General features: G+C 35.7%; 1 protein-coding gene, 1 long non-coding RNA gene and 1 pseudogene across 2 annotated transcripts; 2 read left to right on the top strand and 1 right to left on the bottom strand.

Annotated features, from left to right (window-relative positions):
- The first annotated feature begins 7082 nt into the window (after window positions 1–7082).
- LOC18439375 (Mitochondrial substrate carrier family protein) lies at window positions 7083–9543 on the top strand. Its single transcript, XM_006849541.4, has one exon. The coding sequence runs from the start codon at window positions 8297–8299 to the stop codon at window positions 9344–9346; it is 1050 nt and encodes a 349-aa protein (XP_006849604.1). The 5' UTR covers window positions 7083–8296; the 3' UTR covers window positions 9347–9543.
- Window positions 9544–17195: 7652 nt separating this feature from the next.
- On the top strand, window positions 17196–18964 carry LOC110007715 (uncharacterized). Its single transcript, XR_002281821.2, has 2 exons — window positions 17196–17364; window positions 18113–18964. It is a non-coding gene; the product is annotated as an uncharacterized LOC110007715 (long non-coding RNA).
- A 3088-nt stretch (window positions 18965–22052) lies between these two features.
- On the bottom strand, window positions 22053–23315 carry LOC105421070 (uncharacterized; annotated as a pseudogene).
- Window positions 23316–23544: the final 229 nt, after the last annotated feature.

Raw genomic sequence — 23544 nt, forward strand, 5'->3', positions numbered from 1 at the left:
GTGAGATTGAATATGCACCATTGGTTTTTGATGGCTTGTGGGGTGAGAGATATGAACTCTCAATTCTATAGATGAGCCATCAACCTCCTACGGGAAGGTACTAGACCATTATCGCCCCCACTTCCTAAACTATTTTCACATCAATTAATTCAAATAAAAAATTACTATATCATAATATTGTTATTTCTTATTTTATGCACAAACCTTATCATAAATTTCGAAATATCATTCAAATTTTTCTCAAGGTTTAAACTTTCTAAAACAACACAAACTCATCTCTCAAGCTTTAAAACTTGACCACAAAATTAGAATGTTCTTTTTAGGTGGGGCATGCCACCCATGGTGGCACATAATGGGCCCCACCTAATATGCAATGGTGGTTCTAAAAGACCTATTGAGGCTCCCAAGCAATTAAGTTATTTTTTATATTTGTAGAAATACACAAAATTATTATTTGAATATTTAAATTATTATAAAATCAATATCTCTGTTTTGATAAATCCAAATTTAATAACTAAAATATCTAAATATTTAAAAACTTCAAATAACAATTCTAAAAATATATATATATTATTAAAGTAAACAAAATTAAATACTTTGATGGGAAAAAGATCCATATGTTCTAGGAATAAATATCTCTCTATATCCAATTGTGAACTACGAACAACACATGTTTTTTCAAACCGACCCAGTGTTGCCCATGACCCACAGTCCATACAGGGTATTATTAGTGAGTCATTAAAGTCTAACCAATGGCAAAGGGTTGCAATCCTAGTATATAGATATCAGGTTCCCCTGAAGACGAAACGAATGTCATCTTGACCTGATGCAATCCATAGCTCGATGGTGTACAGGGGGTATATCTCGCACATACACACGATTCATCAGGAAAGGTGGTACGCTTTCTCGCAAACAGTTATCGAGGTGCATGATATTAATGATGAGGCTTTGGCTCCATCTCTGAAGTCTTCTATCACACACAATGGTCACACAATCCTTCAGCTCACTCATCCGAGCACACTCCGATCTCATCAAGGGATAACCCATATAATCATCATCTATTTGATTATCTGAGCCTAGGTAACATTGGTTTTTTCTAACAAAATCGACCTAGTACGTCAAACACAGTCCAGTATCAGCAAACATCGTTTGCTTCGTATGGTCCACAAGGGACCACACTCCCACTAAATTGATGTTCCGCTATATAATTTCAATTTACAAAGGCTCATAAGGTTTTTCATCGGCCACACTCACCCAACATTCAAACCCAAAAAATAATGTGGGATCCAGATCCAACTCATGGGTTTCAATTTTTAGACCCATACCTGGTTCTCGGTTGGGTGTGGGTCCATTCAAATCCCGTACCATCCACGTATCTCTCTCTTCCCAAGGCTTTTCTCGTGTATTTAGTTATATACCTTGTACGCTCTCTCTTCCCGAGGTATTACGCTCTCTCTCTTCCCAAGGTTTTCCTGCTGTTATCTACCTCTTATCAAATACCAGCTGCCCCTAAATGGCCATTGCTTGGCACATAGAACTACGTCTGAAACAGAGGCTGGGGCTCCCGGTTTTACACCCCCAGATAATCATTGTGAGACCGCATGGATCAGAATCCGCAGCCTTGACTCCGGAAAAGCCGCGTAACTCCATGTCCTCCACTGCATCTTGACGATAAGACCTAGGTCGCAAATTAGACTTTTCTTAGACCATATTTCGGATCCAGTTTCGTATCGAAATTTTCGATTACCTGTTTAGTTCGTGTGCATATTAGACCTTAGGAAAATAAAAAATCATAGTTTTTCGAGTGGACTAGACAGAGGGAACGATTAACGCTTGGGGTGATCTAGTCCAAAACGACAAAAAAATTTGGTTGAAAACCAACCAAAACCAGTGTTGTGTGACTCTTCTTATTGGTGGGGCTGATAGGTTTGACCGGTTAGACCGACTTAATTTTTACCCGTTCATTTTACTATTTTACCGATTCATTTTACTTTTTTATTTTTTTGAAACATGGTTGAAGTAGTTTGACTAGTTATTCGATGTGGTGATGAGTCCGATCCTGATAATAGTTTTTGAAACTAAGAGTTACTTTGGACTTTAGGTATTTTTTAAGGAATTTTATTAAGCGGTGAAAATCGATTTTTGATGAGATTTGAGAGAATAACTAATTATGTGGACTAAATTTGTCTCAATATTAAGCAAAATTTGAGTGGAAGTTATCATGATTTAGCTATGAAAATCAAATCGAAAGTACTCATTGCAAGTTACAATAATTGGCATCTTGGTATTTATTTTGAAACAAGAGAAATTTTTTTTGTGACGGCATGATCCTTCTTTACAAGCGAAGCAAAACCATGTATGCTTCAGGATGGCAATATTGCATTCTTGGTGAGGCACACGTTCAAAAGCTAAAATGCTGTGTCCCCGAAATTTAGAAAAGTAAATCTCGAACTTAGCCACTAACCTCTAGGTTTCAAATCACCTTATGTATGTGCCTGAAAAAAAATAACATCCCAGATTTAACAAATATCTCCAATTTATGAAGGATGACAATTAATCATCGAACTATTCAAAATCCAAAATTTGTTTTTGAAATACATTTGGTATTCCTAGATGATTCCTAAAATTTAAATAAATAAATAAAAAAATAGCTATTTACCCGAGTGATTAAGTAGATAATATGTTGCCGAGGGAGCATAGCACATGATCCACTCAAAAAAGTGCATAAATAAATATTGAGGGTTTGCCATCTAGCAAAATTTCTAAAATGATCCGTAGTTTCTCTATTAAAGAAGGCTTTTAAATAAGGAAAATGATTTGACAGGGCCGTATCAAAATAAGTCAAGCCTCACTTTATAACTCAAAAACTGCCCTTCAAATATTGAAAAACCTTTAAAAGAATGTTACGGTTGTGAAAAAAAATTAAGATTTCAAATTCTAAAAATATTATATATTGCAATAAATTATCTATACTATCTATTTCACCATAAAAATAAGTTTAACATATCCACAAGATCTGTACCATTTTTTGAGTTTCAAATTTTATTGTCGGTGTTGAAAATTGATTTTAGAGCTATTATGAAGATTTTAGAGCTATTATAGAGATTTTCGATGCCCAAAATACTATCTAAATGAGGCTTTATTTTGTTTTCATAAAGCCTAGACCTACTGGTGCTTTGAAGTAGACAAGTGCACAGATGTAAGCATATAGTCTCAAGAGTAAATGGTTGAGTGTGAGAGAGAGTGTGTATGAGTGAATTTATTTAGATTTGTTACACAACATCCAAGTTTCAAATCCTGACCTACCCAAAAGAGAAAAAAGAAAACTCTATTTAAAAAAAGGCAATAATGTTTGCCACTTTGATCTTGTGCTAAATAAATGGTGATTCTTCATAAAGATTAAGCACTAGGGTCCTTTCAAGAGAGAGTGAGAAGTTAGGTTTTTTTTCACAAAAAAGGAAAATTGGGGTTTCCCCATGTATATATGAGGAAGGAATTTAGGTCACTCTCTCGATCCATGGAGAATACGGTCCCGAGATTCTTAAATCCAGATTTCACCTTTCTTTATTAGATAATTCAATTTATATGAGTATAGTAATAATGTAGTTGTCAACTCTTTTGAAATGCAACCATTCTTTTGTTATTGTATTGGATACACTCTCATTAATTTAGTGCAGATTGCATGTTTTTTCCCTCTCCCCTCAATTTTACTGTAGATGACTTGTTTTTCACATTACTCTTTAGTCACCTTGAAGTTCACCTTAAAAAGTATGATGGGATAAGTAGCTTTCTTGCTTAAGTATTTAATTGGCTATGTGGTTGAGGATTCAAATGCAATATACATAAAGAGTACTCATGAAACAATATATGGGATGGACGACTCATATTGAAACAGATTCAGATGGCTATCATGTGAATATATTTTAGCTTTTTTTAAAAAAAATTATTTTTATATTTTTTTGCTATGTCTAGGTCATGATCATATCCATCCAAGATTTAGGATCTATAATATTCAAAAAAAGGAAATGAATTGAATACCATACTTGCCCTTCAAATGGATCATCCAACTTACAGTATTCCGTATTTCGTAGAAATCAATTTTTATTTTTATTTTTTTGGTTTTATGTTGTATCTATTAAAAAACAACAAGCCAAACTCCTAATCTCTCTCTCTCATACTTGTTACATTTTTCGTAAATTTTTTAGGCAGTACTAGAATTAATTATTAAGTTGTGACGTTTTCAAGTCTCTCTCTTTGTAATGTTGGTTTGAGCAAGTTTTCAAAACCTAGATTGGTGGGGTTGCTGAATTCTATAGGTCCATGTTGGGCTGCTGAATTTAATCGGTCCGAAACGGTAATTCAAAAAATGTTAAAAAATAAAAATAAAATAGATTAAAGAAGGGGTTGATGGGGTTGAGGATTTGGGATATACATTAGAAAGTTTCAATCAGTGGTCCCTAGATTAGATTGGCCATTCCCGATTTGGATCGGAAACCCGTTGCTTTCCTTTTTGGAGGCATCACGTGCCTTGCACAACATCCAACTGGACGAAAAAGCCAAACCCCTTAAAACCCAAGAAGGGAAAAGTTTATATAGAGCCGAGGCTCTCAACAATCAAATTTAAGCCTACCCTAAAAATTTCACTAGAATAGTTTGTTTTGATGTCCAAATATCTTTGAATTGACCATCTCGATATCAAGATGAATGGACATGAGAAAAAATGGATTTCAAGTTTTGAAAATAATGTATTTTGTAACACAATTTTGGACCGTCAATTTTTAATATTTTCAAGTTTCATAGAACTGTCAATTTACATTATTTTTTAAGCTTTAAACTTTATAAATAAATATAAAAATATATCTTAAAGCTATCACAAATAGTTTCAATATTAAAACCACATTTCTCGATACTATTTGAAGGTAGGCTCTAATTTGATTATTTAAAGCCTATGCTCTGTACAAACCGCACCCTTAAAAGAAAGTATTGGCATAAAGCACAATAAAGGGCAGGAAAAGGAAAATCGACCATGCATGCAACAAATTCGAAATTTTAGTAAATTCAGCAAAATTTCGGGCCATGGTTTTTTGTAAATAAAATTAATATAATAATAAATTGGCGCAAATAAACCCAGATACTTTTTTTCTTTTATAATAAATTTGTGAGTAGATAAAATTAATTTAATATTAAAAATTGAGTAATAATACTATGAAACCCTCCCACACCCATTTGAGTAGGACCCTAAAGGATCACTATTAATTTTTGACACGGATCTTTAAAAAAGTTATCAATGAACCTATTCACCCAAATCCCACACCCATGTCATAACTTTTCTAAAGATCTGTGTCAAAATTTAATGGTGATCCTTTGGAGTCCTACTCACATGGGTGTGTGAAAGTCTCATAGTGTTATTACTCTTAGAAATGAATTTATCCATGTAGATAAACAAAGTTTTAAGGAAAATTTCCTATACCCTTAAGTAGTATATTGTCATTGATATTTTATATGTTTTTTTTTTCTTTGCCTATTTTTCTTGTCTTTCCATATGCTGCCGGTTTAAAGCCTGCAGTTTTGAAGCTGTGTATTTATTGTTGACTCTTTCGAACTTCCATTATCGATTTTATTGTTTGTTTTTTGGGGGTAGTTTTTTTTTTTTTTTGGGTAGATCGATGGGGAATACGTGTCCCTACTCATTTTTAGAAATAATTAATGGCTTTCGACTAAGTAAGTGGGAATAGAAACTTGGACCGGTAGATCATTGCAAAATGTCAGTTGCTAACCACTCGAATTTACATATAATTTCAAGTTTTGAACACTAAACACCATTTGGAACTAGTAGTTTCAAACGAGTGATAAAAACATTGGTTGGGACTTTCGAATTGGTGTTTGGTATACAAAAACTTATGTTCAGTTATCGCAATTTTGAACAACGGTTCAGATCTGAACTAAGGGCATTATGGAGAAAAGAAAAAAAAACAAAAAAAAAGTATGAAGATAAAATACAAAATATTGAGGGACTTGTTTTAATATGCAAATTATAAGGGTTATAGGAATTTATAGATTTTGGTATTTTCCTTTATTTACTAAAATGGTTTTAATGCACAAATTAGATGAAAATAATTCAAGGGAAAGTATATAACAAGATCATTTGTGTTTAGTACAAGGAGATAATAATCTGTTTTAGTTGTTAGATTCTAAATGGGGTGATTGGAAGTAATTACTGACCAGACTCAAAATTCAAAAAGTACGTGAATTAGTGGCTTAGAGTTGTTATGACTTCCTTGTGTTAAAAATGGTGGATACCACCGCATAGTTTGATAAGAGAAATTACTAGATGGTTGTGATTTATACAAGGCACCCTCCTTATATAGTCAAAATAACCCGAACCTTTAAAATTTGCACAAATATGTAGTTCTAGTGGTAGAAATGTTACCATGACCTCAAAATATTTTTTTATCTTTTCTATAAAATTTAAAATTTAAAAAATGATAGGGATCAAACATATTCATAAACACTTAAAAATCTTAAAAATAAACAGTCATAATAACTTATTACAACATACAAATAGGTCTTGAAATTCATTTTTTCATCGTATTGATACATCTCGAGGCCAAGATGATTAATTATAAGATATCCAATAGTAGGACACCCACTTCGAGAGGATTCCACATTGTATAAAATCAGCACCTTATAAATTTTTTCGATAATAAATTCCTAATGAAGCTAATTAATTTATTTAATTAATAAGAAGAATCTCTATGTTTATGAAGAACCCAAAACTATTATTAATTGTTTTTAATTAGCAAGAGTTTAAGGTACAAAACTCTTAGAAAAAAAAAGGTTAGGCCCTGTGGATAAGCCAGTCCCCACACCCCGTCCCCAACGACACGTGTCGGTGAGACCACTAACGGTATCCCCGGCGGTGTCCGTACGGACACTCGAACAGGACGTTAGGACAACAGGCGCGTGTCAGTTTCGGAGCTCGACACAGCCCGCTGGTAGTTCCGAACCGGCGACGGACACGTGTCGTCATCGGTATTCCCCATCTCTAAACAAAAACCCTAACCAGGCACCAAGCCCCCTCTCTCTCTCTCTCTCTTCTTTCTCTCTCTACTTTCTCCTTTTAATAAGCAGAGCGCCTCCTTGCCACAAGCCTTTCGCTTTTCGCGACGAAGGCTGCCTCCATCCCCTTTCTCTCTCTATAAACCCCCCCTTGCTCTCTCAAAACCCGCCTTTCTTCTCTGTAAAATTTCACTGTAAATACTTTCTTCTTGTCTCTCTCTCTAGTTTTTGGTGTTCTGGGTATTTTCCGGGAGGATCTGGATCCGATTTTCGGTGTTTCCGGTCAGTGATGATCGGTTAGAGAGAGAAAAGTACACAATAATGTGTTTGGATTCGGAGGATAAGGGCTCCCGGAATCAGGTACTCCCACAGCAATGGCGGATAATACCCTTCCTTAAAACCCTTTTTTTCATTGTATACTGAGTTTTGTTGCTGCAGTCTCTGAAACTACGGGGATGATTTTGCACATAGATCTTAGTTTCTCTCTCTTCCTCTCTCGTCGTCCTCCATTTCCTCTGTAATATATATGAATCTGGTGTACAGGATATCTTTCTCTCTCTAGAACTTTTCTGCTTTATCTCTCTAGAACTGTTCTTCTGCGGAGAAAACCCTTTGTGGGTTTTGGGTTTTCCTTTGTTTTCTTCACAGATTTGTTCTATATAATATGTACCGTATATATATCTAAGAACTAACCAACTTGATCCTCAATCCATTAGTCTTTAAATCTAGAGAATAGCTGGATTTGTTCATTTCATGATAAAAAGAAGGAAGAAGTAACATTTTCTGTGTTTTCATTTTAACAAATTTGCAGAGAATTGGGTGCTCCAAAAACCTGTTATTATAAAATAAAAAATAAAAAAATTCACCCATTCTCTCTCTACTGGAAATTGGGCACTCCAAAAACCCATTTTTGTTAAATAATAATAATAATAATAATAAACGGGTTTCCATTCTTACTCTGCTAAAAATTGGAGCTCCAGACCTGTTCTTATTAAAATCAGCGACCCTTTCTCTCTCCACCAAAAGCTGGGGCTCCAAAAACCTGTTCTTGTGGGAAAAGAAAGGAATAAAAGACATCCTTTGTTTCTCTAAATTGGGTGCTACAAAATAGAAAACTGTATTCTCCCCTGTGCTCCTGTGAAATTACGGCTTTCGTGGGGTTGCTCTTCCTGGTCAGTTTGTACATTGTCCGGTGTGTTTTTGGCTGAAATTCCCAAGGGCTTTCAAGGTGGCTAAGATGAGCCTTCGCACTGCCGAAGAGGAATCGGCAACTGAGATCCACCTCCCTGCTGATGTCGACTGGCAAATGCTCGACAAATCCAGATTCTTCTTCCTCGGTGCTGCCCTCTTCTCTGGCGTATCTGCTGCCCTCTACCCCATTGTTGTCCTAAAGACCCGCCAGCAGGTTTCCCAAACTCAAATTCCCTCATTAAAACTCGGCCTCTCCATCGTTCGCCACGAGGGCTTCCGAGGCCTATACAGAGGCTTTGGAACTTCATTGATGGGCACAATCCCCGCAAGGGCTTTGTATATGACCGCCCTAGAGGTGACTAAGACCAGCGTTGGAACTGCTACGGTGAGATTAGGGTTTCCTGACCCGGCAGCAGCTGCAGCCGCCAGTGCAGTTGCCGGGCTGAGTGCAGCAGTCGCAGCGCAGCTTGTTTGGACTCCTGTCGACGTTGTGAGCCAACGTCTTATGGTTCAGGGAGGCAATGCAGCTGGGCCTTGTGCCTTGAGTACAAAGTATAGCGGTGGTGTGGATGCGATAAGAACCATAATCAGAAGTGATGGGCTTCGGGGCTTATACCGAGGATTTGGGGTCTCAATTTTGACATATGCTCCGTCGAATGCGATATGGTGGGCTTCGTATTCTGTCGTGCAACGGATGGTGTGGGGCGGTATAGGTTTCTGTCACTCATGGCACCGAAACAATGGAGAGGAGGGCAAATGCAGCGGAGGGGATGGGTATTGTGTGAGACCAGGCCCAAAGGCCGTGGCAGCAGTGCAGGGTCTGAGCGCGGCAATGGCTGGGGGTGTTTCAGCGCTGGTGACGATGCCACTAGACACAATAAAGACGAGATTGCAGGTGTTGGATGGGGAGGAGAATGGGAGGAGGCCCGGGGTTTTGCAGACTCTTCGGGGATTACTGAGAGAAGGGGGCTTCACAGCATGTTACAGGGGGTTAGGGCCAAGGTCGGCTTCGATGTCGATGTCGGCGACGACCATGATCACGACTTATGAGATTTTGAAGAGACTTTCGGCCAAGCCCCAGGAGAGCTTGGGGTGAGAGAGAGAGGGTTGGGGGGTTGGGGGGTTGGGGCTTTTGTTCCCTCTGTCTGTGTATTTCAGGGTTTTGTACAAGTTTATATAATGTAAGAAAGAGGGCTTGCTTCTCTATATACTGGATAACTGGAAGTGAGCTTTTTGTTTCCTCTGTGTACCCAAACATGTTTCCTCTCAACAAAGAGGGCTTGCTTCTCTAAATTTCACAGGCTTTTTCTTTCTCGTATATGAAAAATAGGCTTGTTAGGAGCACTCTGATTAAGGCTTAAACTGAAGTAAAAATACACAATGAGACATTGAGATTGTATAACTTCATTATAGCAATTTCATAATCACGTTTTGCTATTAAATATGAAATTGGTTCACTAAAAATATCAAATCCTTTTTGAAATTTTGGGAAGTAACCCTAATCGCTTACTTTCTATCCTACAGTTAGGAATCATTGTGACCTTTTTGTTCCAAAGCTAAATGTTCTTATCGATATAATCTGAAAATATAATCAATTACAGATTATTATTATTTTTGGCTCAGGAATCTCGCTATTAACGGCAAAATCCGGTCTAATTAGTTAGTCTCATTAAGTTTAATAACTGTGATTGTATTTTGGCTGTAAATAATGCTAACAATAATTTGATTGTGAACCTATTGATGCTTTTAGCATGAATTTAGGAAGTCGGGATATTTAATGAGGTCCTGTCTAGAAAAAAAACTCTTCCTAATTGCATAAAAAGGAATCTCCGCTCTCCTCAAATCAGTGTTAAAAAACGAGATCCATAGGGTGGATCGTTCACTCACTTATATGTGTCCGGCGATCCACATGAGGTCTAGATCGGTCTGAATTGGTGATTCAAGAAAATGGTTAAAAAGCAACGAAATAAAATAAAAACGAAAGTAGCAGGGATGTAGAGGGGACTTAAAAGAAAATGTTAAATAAACTTAAAAAGAGGGTAAACAATTATATAAGGGGGTTTTTGGTCGTAACCGAACCGACGATCCAGATCAGAAATTACCGGGTTTTAGAACATTGCCTCAAATCAAAGAAAGTAGAAAGATAGCTTTTTCAAGAACAAACACGAAGGCATGGAAAGGGCAATCATGTGTGACTCTAAAGCACACACAGGCTAGTTGGGCTTGATGAAACACAGCAGAAGGCCTCCCATCTTCATGAAGATCTGGTTGCGGAGAGCCATTAAGGACTCTTTAAGGATGCTGCCACTGATGGGCTCGTGCTACCTCGTGCTCAATCCTTGTTGGAAGTTGGTGGGTGAACTGAGGCACAAAATCTAGATTTTACAATTGAAGAGTTTTAAAACAGTTCAAAAATTTTTTTTGTTTTCAAGCGCGAAAACTTTGCTATGAAAACATAATATTTGGCCCTGATCAGATTTAGCATCTATCTAAACTCTCTTTGTAAATTTGTCCTCATATACGGTGAAATGGAATATTGAACACTATCATGCATATAGAAATGCACATATACCACAAGATCTAGAGCACCAAAGTCCCTTTTAGTTAAGAAAGTTCACACAAGAAGATAGAAAATTCGTATAAGAAAGTGTCTAAAAACAGGGTATGGTTATGTACAAACCTGTATTTTCAAGAGAGAAGTTCAAGTCCTATTTAAGGAGAGAAAATGTCATTTTATCTACACTCAATGTGATTGTTTAATGCACTTGAATGATAAAGAGTTGTAACTCTTTGTTTCTTAAATTCAATAATAAAAAAACGACCAAGTTCGTTACAACTTTTGACAATGTGGTTAGTTAAAACTTACATGCAACTGGATGAGCAATGATCCAATGCAACGGTTGTATCATAGTATAATGCAACGACACTTCTAGAAAACCATATTTGTGGTATTTGTGTGACTCCAAATTTTGCACATACACTCTTTTCATCTCAATAATCAATCCTCAAAAAAAAAAATTCAATTTGAACCTTAGATATGGTCAAAATTAGTCACCTCCAAAAACGAATCTAGACCATTCATTTTGTGAATTTCAAGATCTTAGCCTTTATGAACTAAAAATCGTTTTTTTATTTTTTAACATTGTTCATCTAATGATAATAATGCCATCCAAAAAAATTGGAAATGAAAAATCCTTCTAAGGCCTAGATCTAAGCATCTCACCAAAATGAATGGCCTATGTTAATTGGGCTAAAAAAATACTTTTTAGGTTGTGTTTTCAATTTTTTATTTTTTTACGATTGTTTATTAAAATAAAAAGAGTGTGTATTTCAAAATTTGGATCCAACAAATGGCCATAAAATGAATTTTTAACTTTACAACGATTGCATGATATCATTGCTTCAACTGGATAGCCAATAGTTGCATTAAATAATAGAGGTTGCATTAAATAATAGAGGCTTTTCAGGTTCCAAAAAATTGAACTGAACCATTAAATAGCTTAGCTTGAATACATGCACGGGCCAAAGATATATTTGTATCGAGCAAAGTGCAAAGTGCGCCTCAAGTGCTTTTATTTCCTCTCGCTCATCGATCATATGTCTCAAATACCTTACATAGGCATTCTCTCTCATTGGTTCTAAGAACATTGTGAAAGATAGTATTGTTATATTTTTAGCATAAATTTTCTCCTTCATTCTCTAATGTGGGATTAAAAACACTTCTCTTTCCATGAATTCAAAGTTATATTTTCCAAAGACTTCAAGTTTTCAAAAATATATTATAAATAACACCTAATATTTTCATCTATCAACTCCTCTACTTACTTCACAACAATATAAAAACATTAGTCATCCACCACCATTTGCATGAAATGAAGATAGGGCATAAAAACTTCATTGTAGCTTATACCTTTAAATCAAGGATCTTGTCTAATATACCGATAGCACAACATATAAACAACGTATTTCTCTGGTGTCATTTTATTGTTAGTATGTTACATGCCTCGTGCTTGTATACCAATTTTATAAGTGCATTATAGGTGTGAGTCTCTCAAGGGTATCCCTATATATATAACACCCCAACTTATTGGGGTTACAGACATCATTAAGAGTATGGCTCAATCTCATGACAAACATATCATTTATGAATTACCCTAAAATGGGTGCTTGCAACATTTTATCAGGTTCAATGACAAACTGACCATACAAACTGATATTACAATGTTGAATCTAAATCTTTTGAGTAGTAAAAGACTAGATTGGATTTTAACTTTTAGTGGTTACTTATTAGACTTTAAGTATTACAAACTGACCATACAAACTGATATTGCAATGTATCTCTTGCAAGGCTTTTTGTCAAATGAACACCAAATTTTCATGGACTTCACATATTATAAAATCACTATCCTCATACTTCATCAACATTTGTATGGGGGTTAAGTCTCTGGTGTATATATATATATATATATATAAAATTATCTTTGCTTGCTCAAACAATTGCAACATGTTTATTATAATTCGTTGTGATCACTTTTTGTTGCTTTGAGCTAAATTGGAATGTCATAAAACAAGTTTCCTTTTCCATCTCTTTCTTCACAAGCATAATCCAATGTTATAACTTTGACTCCATAGTCGAGAGACATAGGCCATTTGTTTATTTGACACCTATTATACCGCTCCACCTGCTATGGTGAAAATCATTCTGGATGCTTATAGTAAATCTTGGAGTTCCATGTTCCAATTCACGTCACTATACTTTTCTAACAAGGCGTGATATCAATGTATCTCAAAATTGATAGTTTATTTAAGATATCTCAAAACGCAAGATTGCTTCACAATATTTCTACTTAAGCAGCTTGCATAATTACTAAGTTCCCCAATTGCATTCGCAATATCTGATTTAGTACAACTCATTGCATGAGGATCCATAGCTGTTGAGATTAGTATCTGAAGCTGCTACCATTTATCCATGCTTACTTAATTTGAGAAAACATCTCACCTTAATCTTTATTGTCTTAATTTGAGGATCTATAGATGCGAGGTTCACTTGCAAACATTATATCAAAACTTAGTCAATGTATCATCTATATACTGAGATTATTTCAATATCAATACATCTTTTTTATACCAAGTATCACATATGCCGCACCTGAGTCCTTTTCATAAAAGCTTGATACAAGGAATCTTCCAGTTTCCACCACTGTTTCTAAGTGAGAGTCAAATATCATTATATCATCAACATACAAACAAATCATGATACACAATGAGTTTATTTCTTTTGAAAGAAATCTCCATGTGATTTTTTTACTTAGGAATACATGTTTTTTTATTTTTTATTTTTTTCACCCCTTTCTTTTGGCAAAAGATCACTTACATGTGGTTTTTATTATAATAAGATATATTTCAAAATAAAATCAGCATAACAATAAAACCAAGATCTTAACAACTTGATGTCATTGAAACAACAATGCACTATGCTTGAGAATAAAATATAAGATCATAAGAAACAAAAAAAAGAGTGTCGGAGATTACCTAAACCGGGTTTATTACACCCCACACCGAGTCACCATGATCCGATGTCGCATGATTAATGGTCTAGCTTCAATTTCGAACCGAGAAAGTAAATTTTGGCCAAGCCACACCAATGGAACATGAACCTCTTTGATCACAAACTCAAACCGTAGTTGAATTCTCTTAGAAACCTAGTTTGAGAGTGATGTATTCTCTTTTTGGTAAACCCTAAAACCCTTAGCCATAAATCATATTTGAGATATAGGAGAGAAGAACTCCATAACCTAAACCCTTAGGTTTTTCACAATGTGAGAGAGAGTGATCAAACATGAAAGAGATAAACTTTCTTAAGAGAGAGATAGAAAGATAAGGCATAGAGATTTTTTTGGGAGAGACAATCTTCTTTAAATAAGATTAGGGTTTTTTAAGGTGTTTTTTGGCCATCCATTCCATAAATGAGCTATCAATATTATGGAAGGTACATGAACCATTATCCCCCTTTCCTAAACTATTTTCTCATCAATAGAAATTAAATAAATTAAATCTAGTCAAAATATTGTGCATACCATAGAATACATATGGTGAGCTACAACAATGGTTAAAGAGCCTAACATAGCTAGGTTAAGAGATAATTGAGCATGCCATGACGTTGTTATAATACAAGTCTACTCAATCTTTCCACAAAATCTTTCAAAGATATATCAAGCCAATATCTTCAAACCATATAGCCGCATACCATATCACCAAAAAATACGAAACAGAATAAAGGTGGGGTGTGCCACCCAAGGAAGGCACTCATGGGATCCACTTTCTAAAAATATGGCGGGTCCATGTGCACAATGGACTCTCATGGTATTTTTATATATTTAAATTTAATAAAAATATTTTAGAATATTATTTGAATATTTAATTAATTGTAAAATCAATATCTTTAATTTTATAAATCAAAAAATTATAAATAAAATATCCAGGGGTTCATAAAAATTCAACCAATAATATTAAAATAATTTTCATCATAAAACAAACACAATTAAATTAATTTTATAGGAATATGATCCATATGGTTTAGGAATCAACAATCATGGGGGCACTCTGCCTTCAATTGTGGACTACAGACCACATTCGCTTTATCAGACCGACCCAGTGTTTTCTATCACCCACAGTCAAAGCAGGGGCTCATTAGCGGATTTCCAAAGTCTGGTTGATGAGCCAAGGAATCGTAATCCCAGTCTGTGAATTTCAGGTCCTCCCCTAGAGACGAGCCAAGGAATCGTAATCCCAGTCTGTGAATTTCAGGTCCTCCCCTAGAGACGAGTCACGGTCACCTAGTCTTGATGCGACCATTGCTCCTATGGTGAATGAGAGTATCTCTCGCACATGCATATGCTCCGCCCTAAAAGGTGGATTTCTGGCTTTCCTGAACGATCTAACGATATGCATGCCATGTGATGGTACATGGATGCGGCGTTGGCCCCCGTCTCTGTAAGCCACCATCACACACAAGGGTCACACAGTCCCTCGGCTCACTCATCCAGGCATGTTCACCGACCTTATCAAGGGCTAACCCATTAGAACTCTTTTCGGTTTGTTCTTTATGCCCAGGTAATATGTGATTTTTCCAACTAATTAGCCTAGATCGTCAAGCATAGTCCAGCATCTGTAAACATCGTTTGCTTAGTATCACTCACGAGGGACCACACTCCTACTGATTTCATGTTCTACTCTATCATTTCATTTTACAATCACTAATAAGGCCTTTAAGGGCCACATGAACCCAACATCATTATTATCGATACACTTCGACCTTATTTCTCTTAAATGTATTAAATCATCTTATATTATTAGATTTCTTATGCCACAGTTTTTGGAGCTTGTTTTAGTCATTTTAAAAAGAGTATTTTTAAGAAATAAAAGTTAAATTTTAAATTTTTTAATATATTAAATATAATATTTTTTTTAGGGACCTTGTAGTTGATTGATTATATAATCACTTGATTTTTTCATGTGAAGTATTAATGGTTTGGAAACTTTTTTTACAAATATCTTCACGCTACCTAGCTGGTTTTACCCTAGAATTTCTTTTTTGTTCTTACCATTTCACCCATCCTCTATCCAAACCTAAGTCCCAAACCTCAAAACAATTTCTTGAATGACATGTGGTGACGATATATATATAATATATATGGAAAAGCTAACAATAGCTGACAGCTATAATGAATAGTACTTTAGGTGGAATGGGGTAATCCGATCTTCATCATACGGTTCAAAATGCATATCATTGTTTTAATTTTAATTATTTTTCAATAAATTGAATCATAATGAAATTTTAGACATGTGTACTAAAAAAATAGGGCGCACAAATAAAATATGTATAAAAAATATTTCTAAAATATAAAATGACCGAAATACCCTTGAAAAATGATAGGGGTATTTGGTCATTTTAAATTATTGAATATTTATATATATATATTTTTATATAGTGCGCAATAGTGTTAAGTGTATACACCCCAAATTTTCATATTAATCAAATTTATATAAAAAAATTAAAATTCAAATAATGATGTGCATTTTGAACTGCATGATGAAGAATTTAGGACTTCCATTTCACTTATAGTTTATTCATTATAGCTGGTTAGTTGTTATAAGGTTTATATATATATATATATATATATATATATATATATATGTATGTATGTGTGTGGCGCAGTTTGTATAGAGCGGAGACTCTAAACAATCAAATTACAGCCCACCTTCAAATAGTATGGAGAAATGTAATTTCAATATTGGAAAGTTTTGTGATTGCATTAAATTATATTTTCATCTTTAGTTATAAATTTTAAAGTTTAAAAAATAATGTAGATTGAGCAGATCTATGAAAACTTGAAAATTGACGGTCTAAAAATGCGTTACAAGATGCACTACTTCTAAAATTTGAAATCCATTTTTTTCAATATTGAAACCATATTTCTAGACACTTTTTGAATGTGCACTTTACTTTGATTGTTAGAGCCTCGGCTTTATACAAACCGCATCCATATTTTAAAAAGGGTGTAATTTTTATAGGGTTGAGGATCTAAACAATAAAAATAAAGTGCATTTTCAAATAGCATCGAGAAATGTGATTTCAATAGTGGAAATCTTTGTGATAGCTTTTAAATATATTTTCATTTTTAATTATAAAATTTAAAATTTAAAAAATAATATAGATTGAACAAGCTATGAAAAGGTGAAAATCTTTAAAATTGAAGGTCAAAAAATACATTACAAGGTGCACTATTTTCAAAACTTGAAATCTATTTTCTTTTTTACACATCAACATCAAAACAAACTCAAGTAAAATTTTTGATATAGGCTCAAATTTGATTGGTTAGAGCTCTATATTAACTTTTTCCATTAAAAAAAAGCCCAATATTATTACAAATAATATTCCGACTCACGGGATTGAAACGATCTGTCTCCATCGTCTAATTAGCCTCTCACTCTCACTCTCACTCTCTCTCTCTGTTGACGGCTCTTCGACTTCTCATCCCATTTGTCTCTCTCATGATCGATACGTGATTTTAGGTTTTACCTTTACACATCTGAATAATCCTGCGATCTAAGGTATTTAAGAATTCCCTCCTTTTGTTCACCGTTGTTATCTACTGTAATTTGTTTGTTAACCCTAATTGAAAATCCAAAAACATTTTCAATTTTAAATGGCAGCAAAGGGTTGGACCTTCCTCATTCAATCTAACTTGACTAATTGAGTTTTTCAGAGACCCCAAAAGTAGTGATTCCCTCTCACTTCCAGTTCTGTTTATTTTCGCGGTTCTTTTTCTTGGACATTTTTTATTTTCACCGAATGGTTTATTTTTGTTTGACAGAAAGTTCGCTTTATTGATGAGATTTATTGTTTTTGAGGTCGTGGCTAGATTGAAGAGGTTACATTGCCCAGTTTTAGAGTTCCTCCTAGATTGGGTTTTACCCGAGGGGAGGAAACACTCTTGCAAGAGCGAATGATCTTTTGACTTACTTGAGTTAGCTTAGTAGCATTCTTCAGTCTTTAACAGTTTAGTTCTCTTTGGAATAATAAAAACATGACAAAGGGGATTACGCATTCTTGTTGCTCGTTTTGTATGAAGTTTACCTAGCTTTTGTTTGCTCATTCTCTTTGCACAGAAGCAATTATAATGAAATTACTATGAATTAGAGTCCTTCACATTATTTTCTTGATTCTTTGCACAAAAGCAACCATCCAAAAATTATTTCTGGTTTCCCCTATGCTTTCTAGATTTATTATTTCACTTTGGGAATTTTTATGTCCTTAATAGTTTTGTATCTTTGCTGATCCTTTCAAAACCTGTTACAGTTAATGGAAGAGATCCTTCCATTCTCCAAACCAAGTAGAGCAGAAAATGCTGATGAAAATGAGCTAGTTGATGTAAAGAAGAATCAGATGATGGCTGGAAAAACTGAGTATCCTTTGTTAGAGATACTATCCAGGTTGCCACTGAAGTCCGTACTCAAGTTTAGGTGTGTGAACAAAAGATGGTATCGTCTTTTGTGTGATCCCTTTTTTATCCAGGCATATTGTCTCAGATCGGCTGTCTGTTCTGGATTCATAATAGAAAGCAGCTTCTTTAACTGTATTCGTTGACTAGAACCAATCAATAAGTGTCATCCCTTACTTAAAGCCGCGTGGAGAGTTCATTAAAGCTTCTTCTAGGGGGTTGCTTTGTTGTGAGAATAATAGGAATCAAGGGGTTTTCTTGATATACAATTCGGTCACAGGTGACCGGACATGGCTTCCAACGTGATTGCACGTCCCTGTGGTTTGAAACGTGATTGCACGTCCCTGTGGTTTGAAATTAGAAGTGGAAGATTAGTTTATGCCGGGAATTGTACTGATCAGACTTCAAATACTGCTATTCCTCGCGAGTTTGCACTTGTTCCATGCAAGAAGATAAACAAAGTTATTTACACTCGCTCCATGCAAGAAGATAAACCAAGTTATTTAAGTTTTATATAAGGGGCTCTTTTTTCAAGTATGATTTCTTGTTTTTGTTTTTATTTTTCCTATTTAAGATGTGGAAGTATCAGTGAGATTAAATGGAAATTATGGAACTAAGGGTTATACAATCCTAGACAGTTGAACTTCATGGTTGCAGTTAGCTTGGCAACGTCTCTTAGAAATATATACGTGGCTCATTGTTTTTTTGAAGTATCTTTCTTGGGTACTTTTTTTTTTTTATTATTTTTATTAAAGTATCTTTCTTAGGTACAGTTAACAGTTTCAAAAAAAAAAATATTTTTCTTGGGTAGTATGCATGTATGTGTTTTGATTCTCTCTTTTAATTGTTCATGAATATGCTTTGAATCGTAAACACTATATCATAGATGAAAAGAGAAAATCCAAATCCTAGGGGATTGTTTATCTATACCCTGAACTTGAATTTTATTGGACTTATCATGAAATCCATTGCCTACTCGAAGACCTTGCATGTTTGAATAAGAAGACTTTGGACATTTACTTTGTGGTGTGCCTTATTCTATTTGCTTCTTGAAGTGCTCTCAGTAGTTTGGGGCTTAAACAAAGTTTCTTGCATGGTCCAAATGCAGAGCCAGTTTCATGAACTTAATTGACTCCTTGGGTGGCAAGTGATGGACTTTTTTTACCAGTGGTATTATGAGTCAAGAACTAGTTTTCTCAAGAATTGCCTTCTCTAAGATAATATTACTGGATTTTAACTCTCTCTCATCTGTAATTTTGACAGGGATTGCATGGTTTAGGCCTTCATTGATGTTGTTGGGCTAGGATTGGGAAGTCTCAATGGCCATCACAAGCCCATCTACCCCATTAAATCATTCAGATAGTGCGGCCTAGGTATCTTGCTGATTATATGGCCATCATTTGAGACTGGAGCATCTCAGAAATATTTAGAAGGATCCCACATAATTGAGAACTTACACCATATCCTTCTTTCTTTTGATATGCTGGAAGGGTAGATTAATGTGGTTGGTTTTTCTTACATACTTCAAGGTTCCAAATCATGATCTACTATGTGGCTTACCCCCTAATTAAATCCTTAAAGGCCAGTCCTAAGACCTTGTATTAAAAGAAATATTAAAGGTTTGAATGATAGGCTTTGCCCACAGGACTGATGCCTTATGTTTATAGAACTAGATATATGATCACTTTATTGAGTTCAGTCCTTCCTCATGTCTATACTCTAGTCCCTTGCAGGAAAATGGGTTGTAATTCATGGGATAGGGCATAACACGTAAAGAAATACAAAACCTTTCTTCTTCCTTCTCGTAGTTTAGGCTAATTCTTTTTTGTTTCGGTGGAATTCTCGTACACAAGGATTCATGACAGAGGTTCAGGAATTATGATAAGATGGGTCATAGTTTTACACTGGCTGCCTACCTAACGCAGCGTACTTCTTTTACCTGGGTTTGGGACAGGTTAAGGGAAAGTTTAAGGTCCTCACCCTTATTAAACAATTTTCTGACAAATGATTCCACTCTATTTGTTTCAATTTTTGTTGGGTTGATGTTGTAGCATTTCTTGCATGCGATGTCGCCATTTATTCAAGAAAACCCGAATAGAAGTGAAACTTGATCGGAGCTAGAGCTACACCATGTATGTGGCCCTGGAAATGGGATTGAGCTGGTTTGGCTTTCCTAACCCATATTAGTGCTCACCATAAGCATAAAAGAAGCTAGTTGGTTGTCATAGATATATCAGGAGTTTTTTGCAGTTTGTTGTTAGCTTCATTCTACACTCCTTTATTTTTTGTTTTTTTGTTCTTGACCCATGGCCATGCAATGCATGGGTATTGTATGTGCGAGTTTGTGTGTATGTGTGTGGGAGAAAGGGTGAAGAGAGAGAGAGAGAGAGAGAGAGAGAGAGAGGCAGGCTTTGAATTGTACAATTAATTTCCAATAGAAAAATTGATCTCAATTGATGTCTTAATTTCTTGAGTTCATCAAGATTTATAGAAGTCCTAGACTTCAGTAAAATTGGCTTTTGTTAAAATCCTTATTTCTTGACGTTGTCGAGATGTAAAGAAGTTCCATACTTAGGAAAGTTGTTATCTACTTAAATCCTAGTTTCATGAGGTTATTGATTTTTTTTTTTAAATATTTGAAAGGACTTGAAATTCAAAATCTCCTAAACTTTATAGGAGATCTTCAAAATATCTGATATGTGAGATAGAATTATGCTGAGGGAATGTTGGATTTACCCAAGACTGCCATGTCAAGAGTCAGACTTTAGACTCTTTGTATGTTGTGCAAATTGATGAATTGGAGTCACAGAGTTACATTTTGAATTCTGAACGTTATGGTGTGCTTCTAGGCTTTTACCGAAGATCCTGGGTCTCAATTTTGATGTATGCTCTGTTGAATATAGTATGTTGGGCTTCGTGTTTGGTTGCACAAATTGGAATTATATATAGGGTTACATTTTGGACTCTCAATGTTATGGTGTGCTGCTAGGCTTTTACCGATGATTCGGGATCTTGATTTTGATTTATGCATCGAATTCCACCTGTGTTCAATTGCACAATAGATGGATTGGGTCGTATTTGTTTGTCACTTGTGGCAAATAAACATTGGGGAGGAGGGTAAAATCAACAACGAGGATACTAATGGTGTGAGACAAGGCCGAGGGTGTTGGTGGCTGAACAGGGTCTGAGCCCGGCATGGCAGGGATTGTTTTGGCACGGCCGACAATGCCCTTAGATTAACATAAAGATGAAATTGCTTCTTCTGGGATTTTGTTGGCATTTTGTGGGTAAGAGGAGTGATTACAGTGGGTCACAGGGGGTTGGGGCCTTTGTTGGAGATCGATTTCATTACTGGCGATGGCTATGGATCACTACTTGCGAGTTCTTGTCGAGGCTTTCAGCAAACCACACAGGAGCTTGCGGTTAGAGAGAGGAGTTTTTCTGGGTTTTATATCCCCTGTTTGTGTATGTTGGGGTTTGTAGAAGGGTATGTAATGTAAGGATTCGGTCTCGCTTCCTTTTTTACTGGATTAACTGTCTTTTTTTTTTCCCTAGTTTATTGCTTCTCTCCGTCTGTCTTCCTCTGTCTCCACTGGTTCTCTGTTTTTTACAGGAAGTGGGCTTTTTGTTTCTTCTGCATAGCCAAAAATGTTCTTTATGGTTTTTTCATCTCTCTTTCTCAGGTTGCAGGCTCAAACACCCACATGTACATGACTTAGGGATGTAATCTCTAGAGCTCAGCTATCAAACTCGAAGGAGAAAAAAACAAAAAAAAAATTTCAAAATTCTCACTCTACATGCCTAAAAAAATAACATTTCAAGATTGAATAGGAATTGTCCAATTTTTAGAGGGAAAGATATAGTGTTCAAGATCTAAAAATCCTGTTTTTTTTCTTCTTTCAAAACAATAAAAAACGCCTACCAAGTAGTTATTTTGCCCAAAGGAGTTGTTGCATAGCATAGTCTTTGCATCTTTCCTCGAACTATGCATCGAGCCCTATCCATCTCTTTGCATCTTTCCTCGTACTCCGCAATACCACAGAGCTCCTCATTATGCCGAGCCTCCCCTAAGCTCTCAACTGCTCTTTCATAGCAACTCCGAGCTCGAGCAATTTTCCCATTCTTCATCTCGAACTTCGCATACCATATCCAAGCCTTAACAGTAGGATGACACTGTACGTACCTCTCATAAATTGATCTTGCTCTATTGATCTCATTATACCTCAGTTCAAATTTATTGTAGGCAGCCCACCATTGTGGTCAGGCTCCCAACTCATCCAACCTGTCGAGTACCCACAACATTACCCAACATCTCTTCCATGTATATGTAATTGCACCATCGCTGATCGATTCGAGGAAGAAGAGTGACCGCTCGATCCCACACATTTTTCGCATGGTTTATGAACCTATTCTTCATCTCCACCTCTGCATATTTCAACCATAATGTGGGATCCCTATGGTTTACTTCAAGAGCACGCTCCAAACTGACCTGGCTCGACCAATATCCTTTTGGCTCTCCTCCCATTGATCATTTTTGATCCACATACTTGTGTTCCACCTGACCTTTCTGATCAAATCTTCAAATTCCTTGCTTTTCTCTAGGCTATAATATGCAAGCTCAATTGCATCAGTGATCTTCTGTTTGGGGGGCCTGATTTCGGCCTCCTGACGCTCACGACCCTCTCGTAAAATCTGCTCTGCAGTGATTTGGATGGGTGCAGGGGTCTTGTTCTTGACCCTTGTGGATCTTGGAAGCTTGACCTCGTTGTCCCTCTTGGTGAGAAAACAAAGAGATGGATCTGCCTCCTTGAGAGACCTTTTGAACTTAAGACAACTTGAGACTTGGCTCTCTGCAACTCGAAATGAATTCAATGTCGAAGGTTGGAAGAAGACACAACGAGCTCAAACGCCTGAGGTTGGAAGAAACCACAATGAACTAGAAAATAGAAAAGGAATCAATGAGAGAGAGCGGTCATGAAACATGTATCAATCACCGATGAACAAAACCTGTGTTATTCCTCCAAAACCGGTCTTGGGCCTTTTTTGTTGTCCCCTTTTCATTGTGGATAGGTGGGCCTGCTTATGTGCATGAGACTGTAATCAAGAAACCTAAGACTTCAAGTGATAGAAATCTTAACAAAATCGATTTCAAAGTCCTAAATTTTTAAGGTTATCGATAATCGATTTCAAAGTCCTAAAATATTAAGGTTATCAATATTTATAGAGATTATAGAATTTTAAAAAATCAATTTCTATTAAAATCATATTGTTTAGGTTGTCAATAATTATA

This window comes from Amborella trichopoda, chromosome 4 (genome assembly GCF_054954075.1).
Source record: "Amborella trichopoda isolate Santa Cruz 75 chromosome 4, AtrichopodaSantaCruz75HAP2 v2.0, whole genome shotgun sequence".
Taxonomy (NCBI): domain Eukaryota; kingdom Viridiplantae; phylum Streptophyta; class Magnoliopsida; order Amborellales; family Amborellaceae; genus Amborella; species Amborella trichopoda.

Bases quoted from the DNA above. Each gene is read 5' to 3' on its own strand.
- LOC18439375 (XM_006849541.4), top strand. From the start codon at position 8,297: ATGAGCCTTCGCACTGCCGAAGAGGAATCGGCAACTGAGATCCACCTC.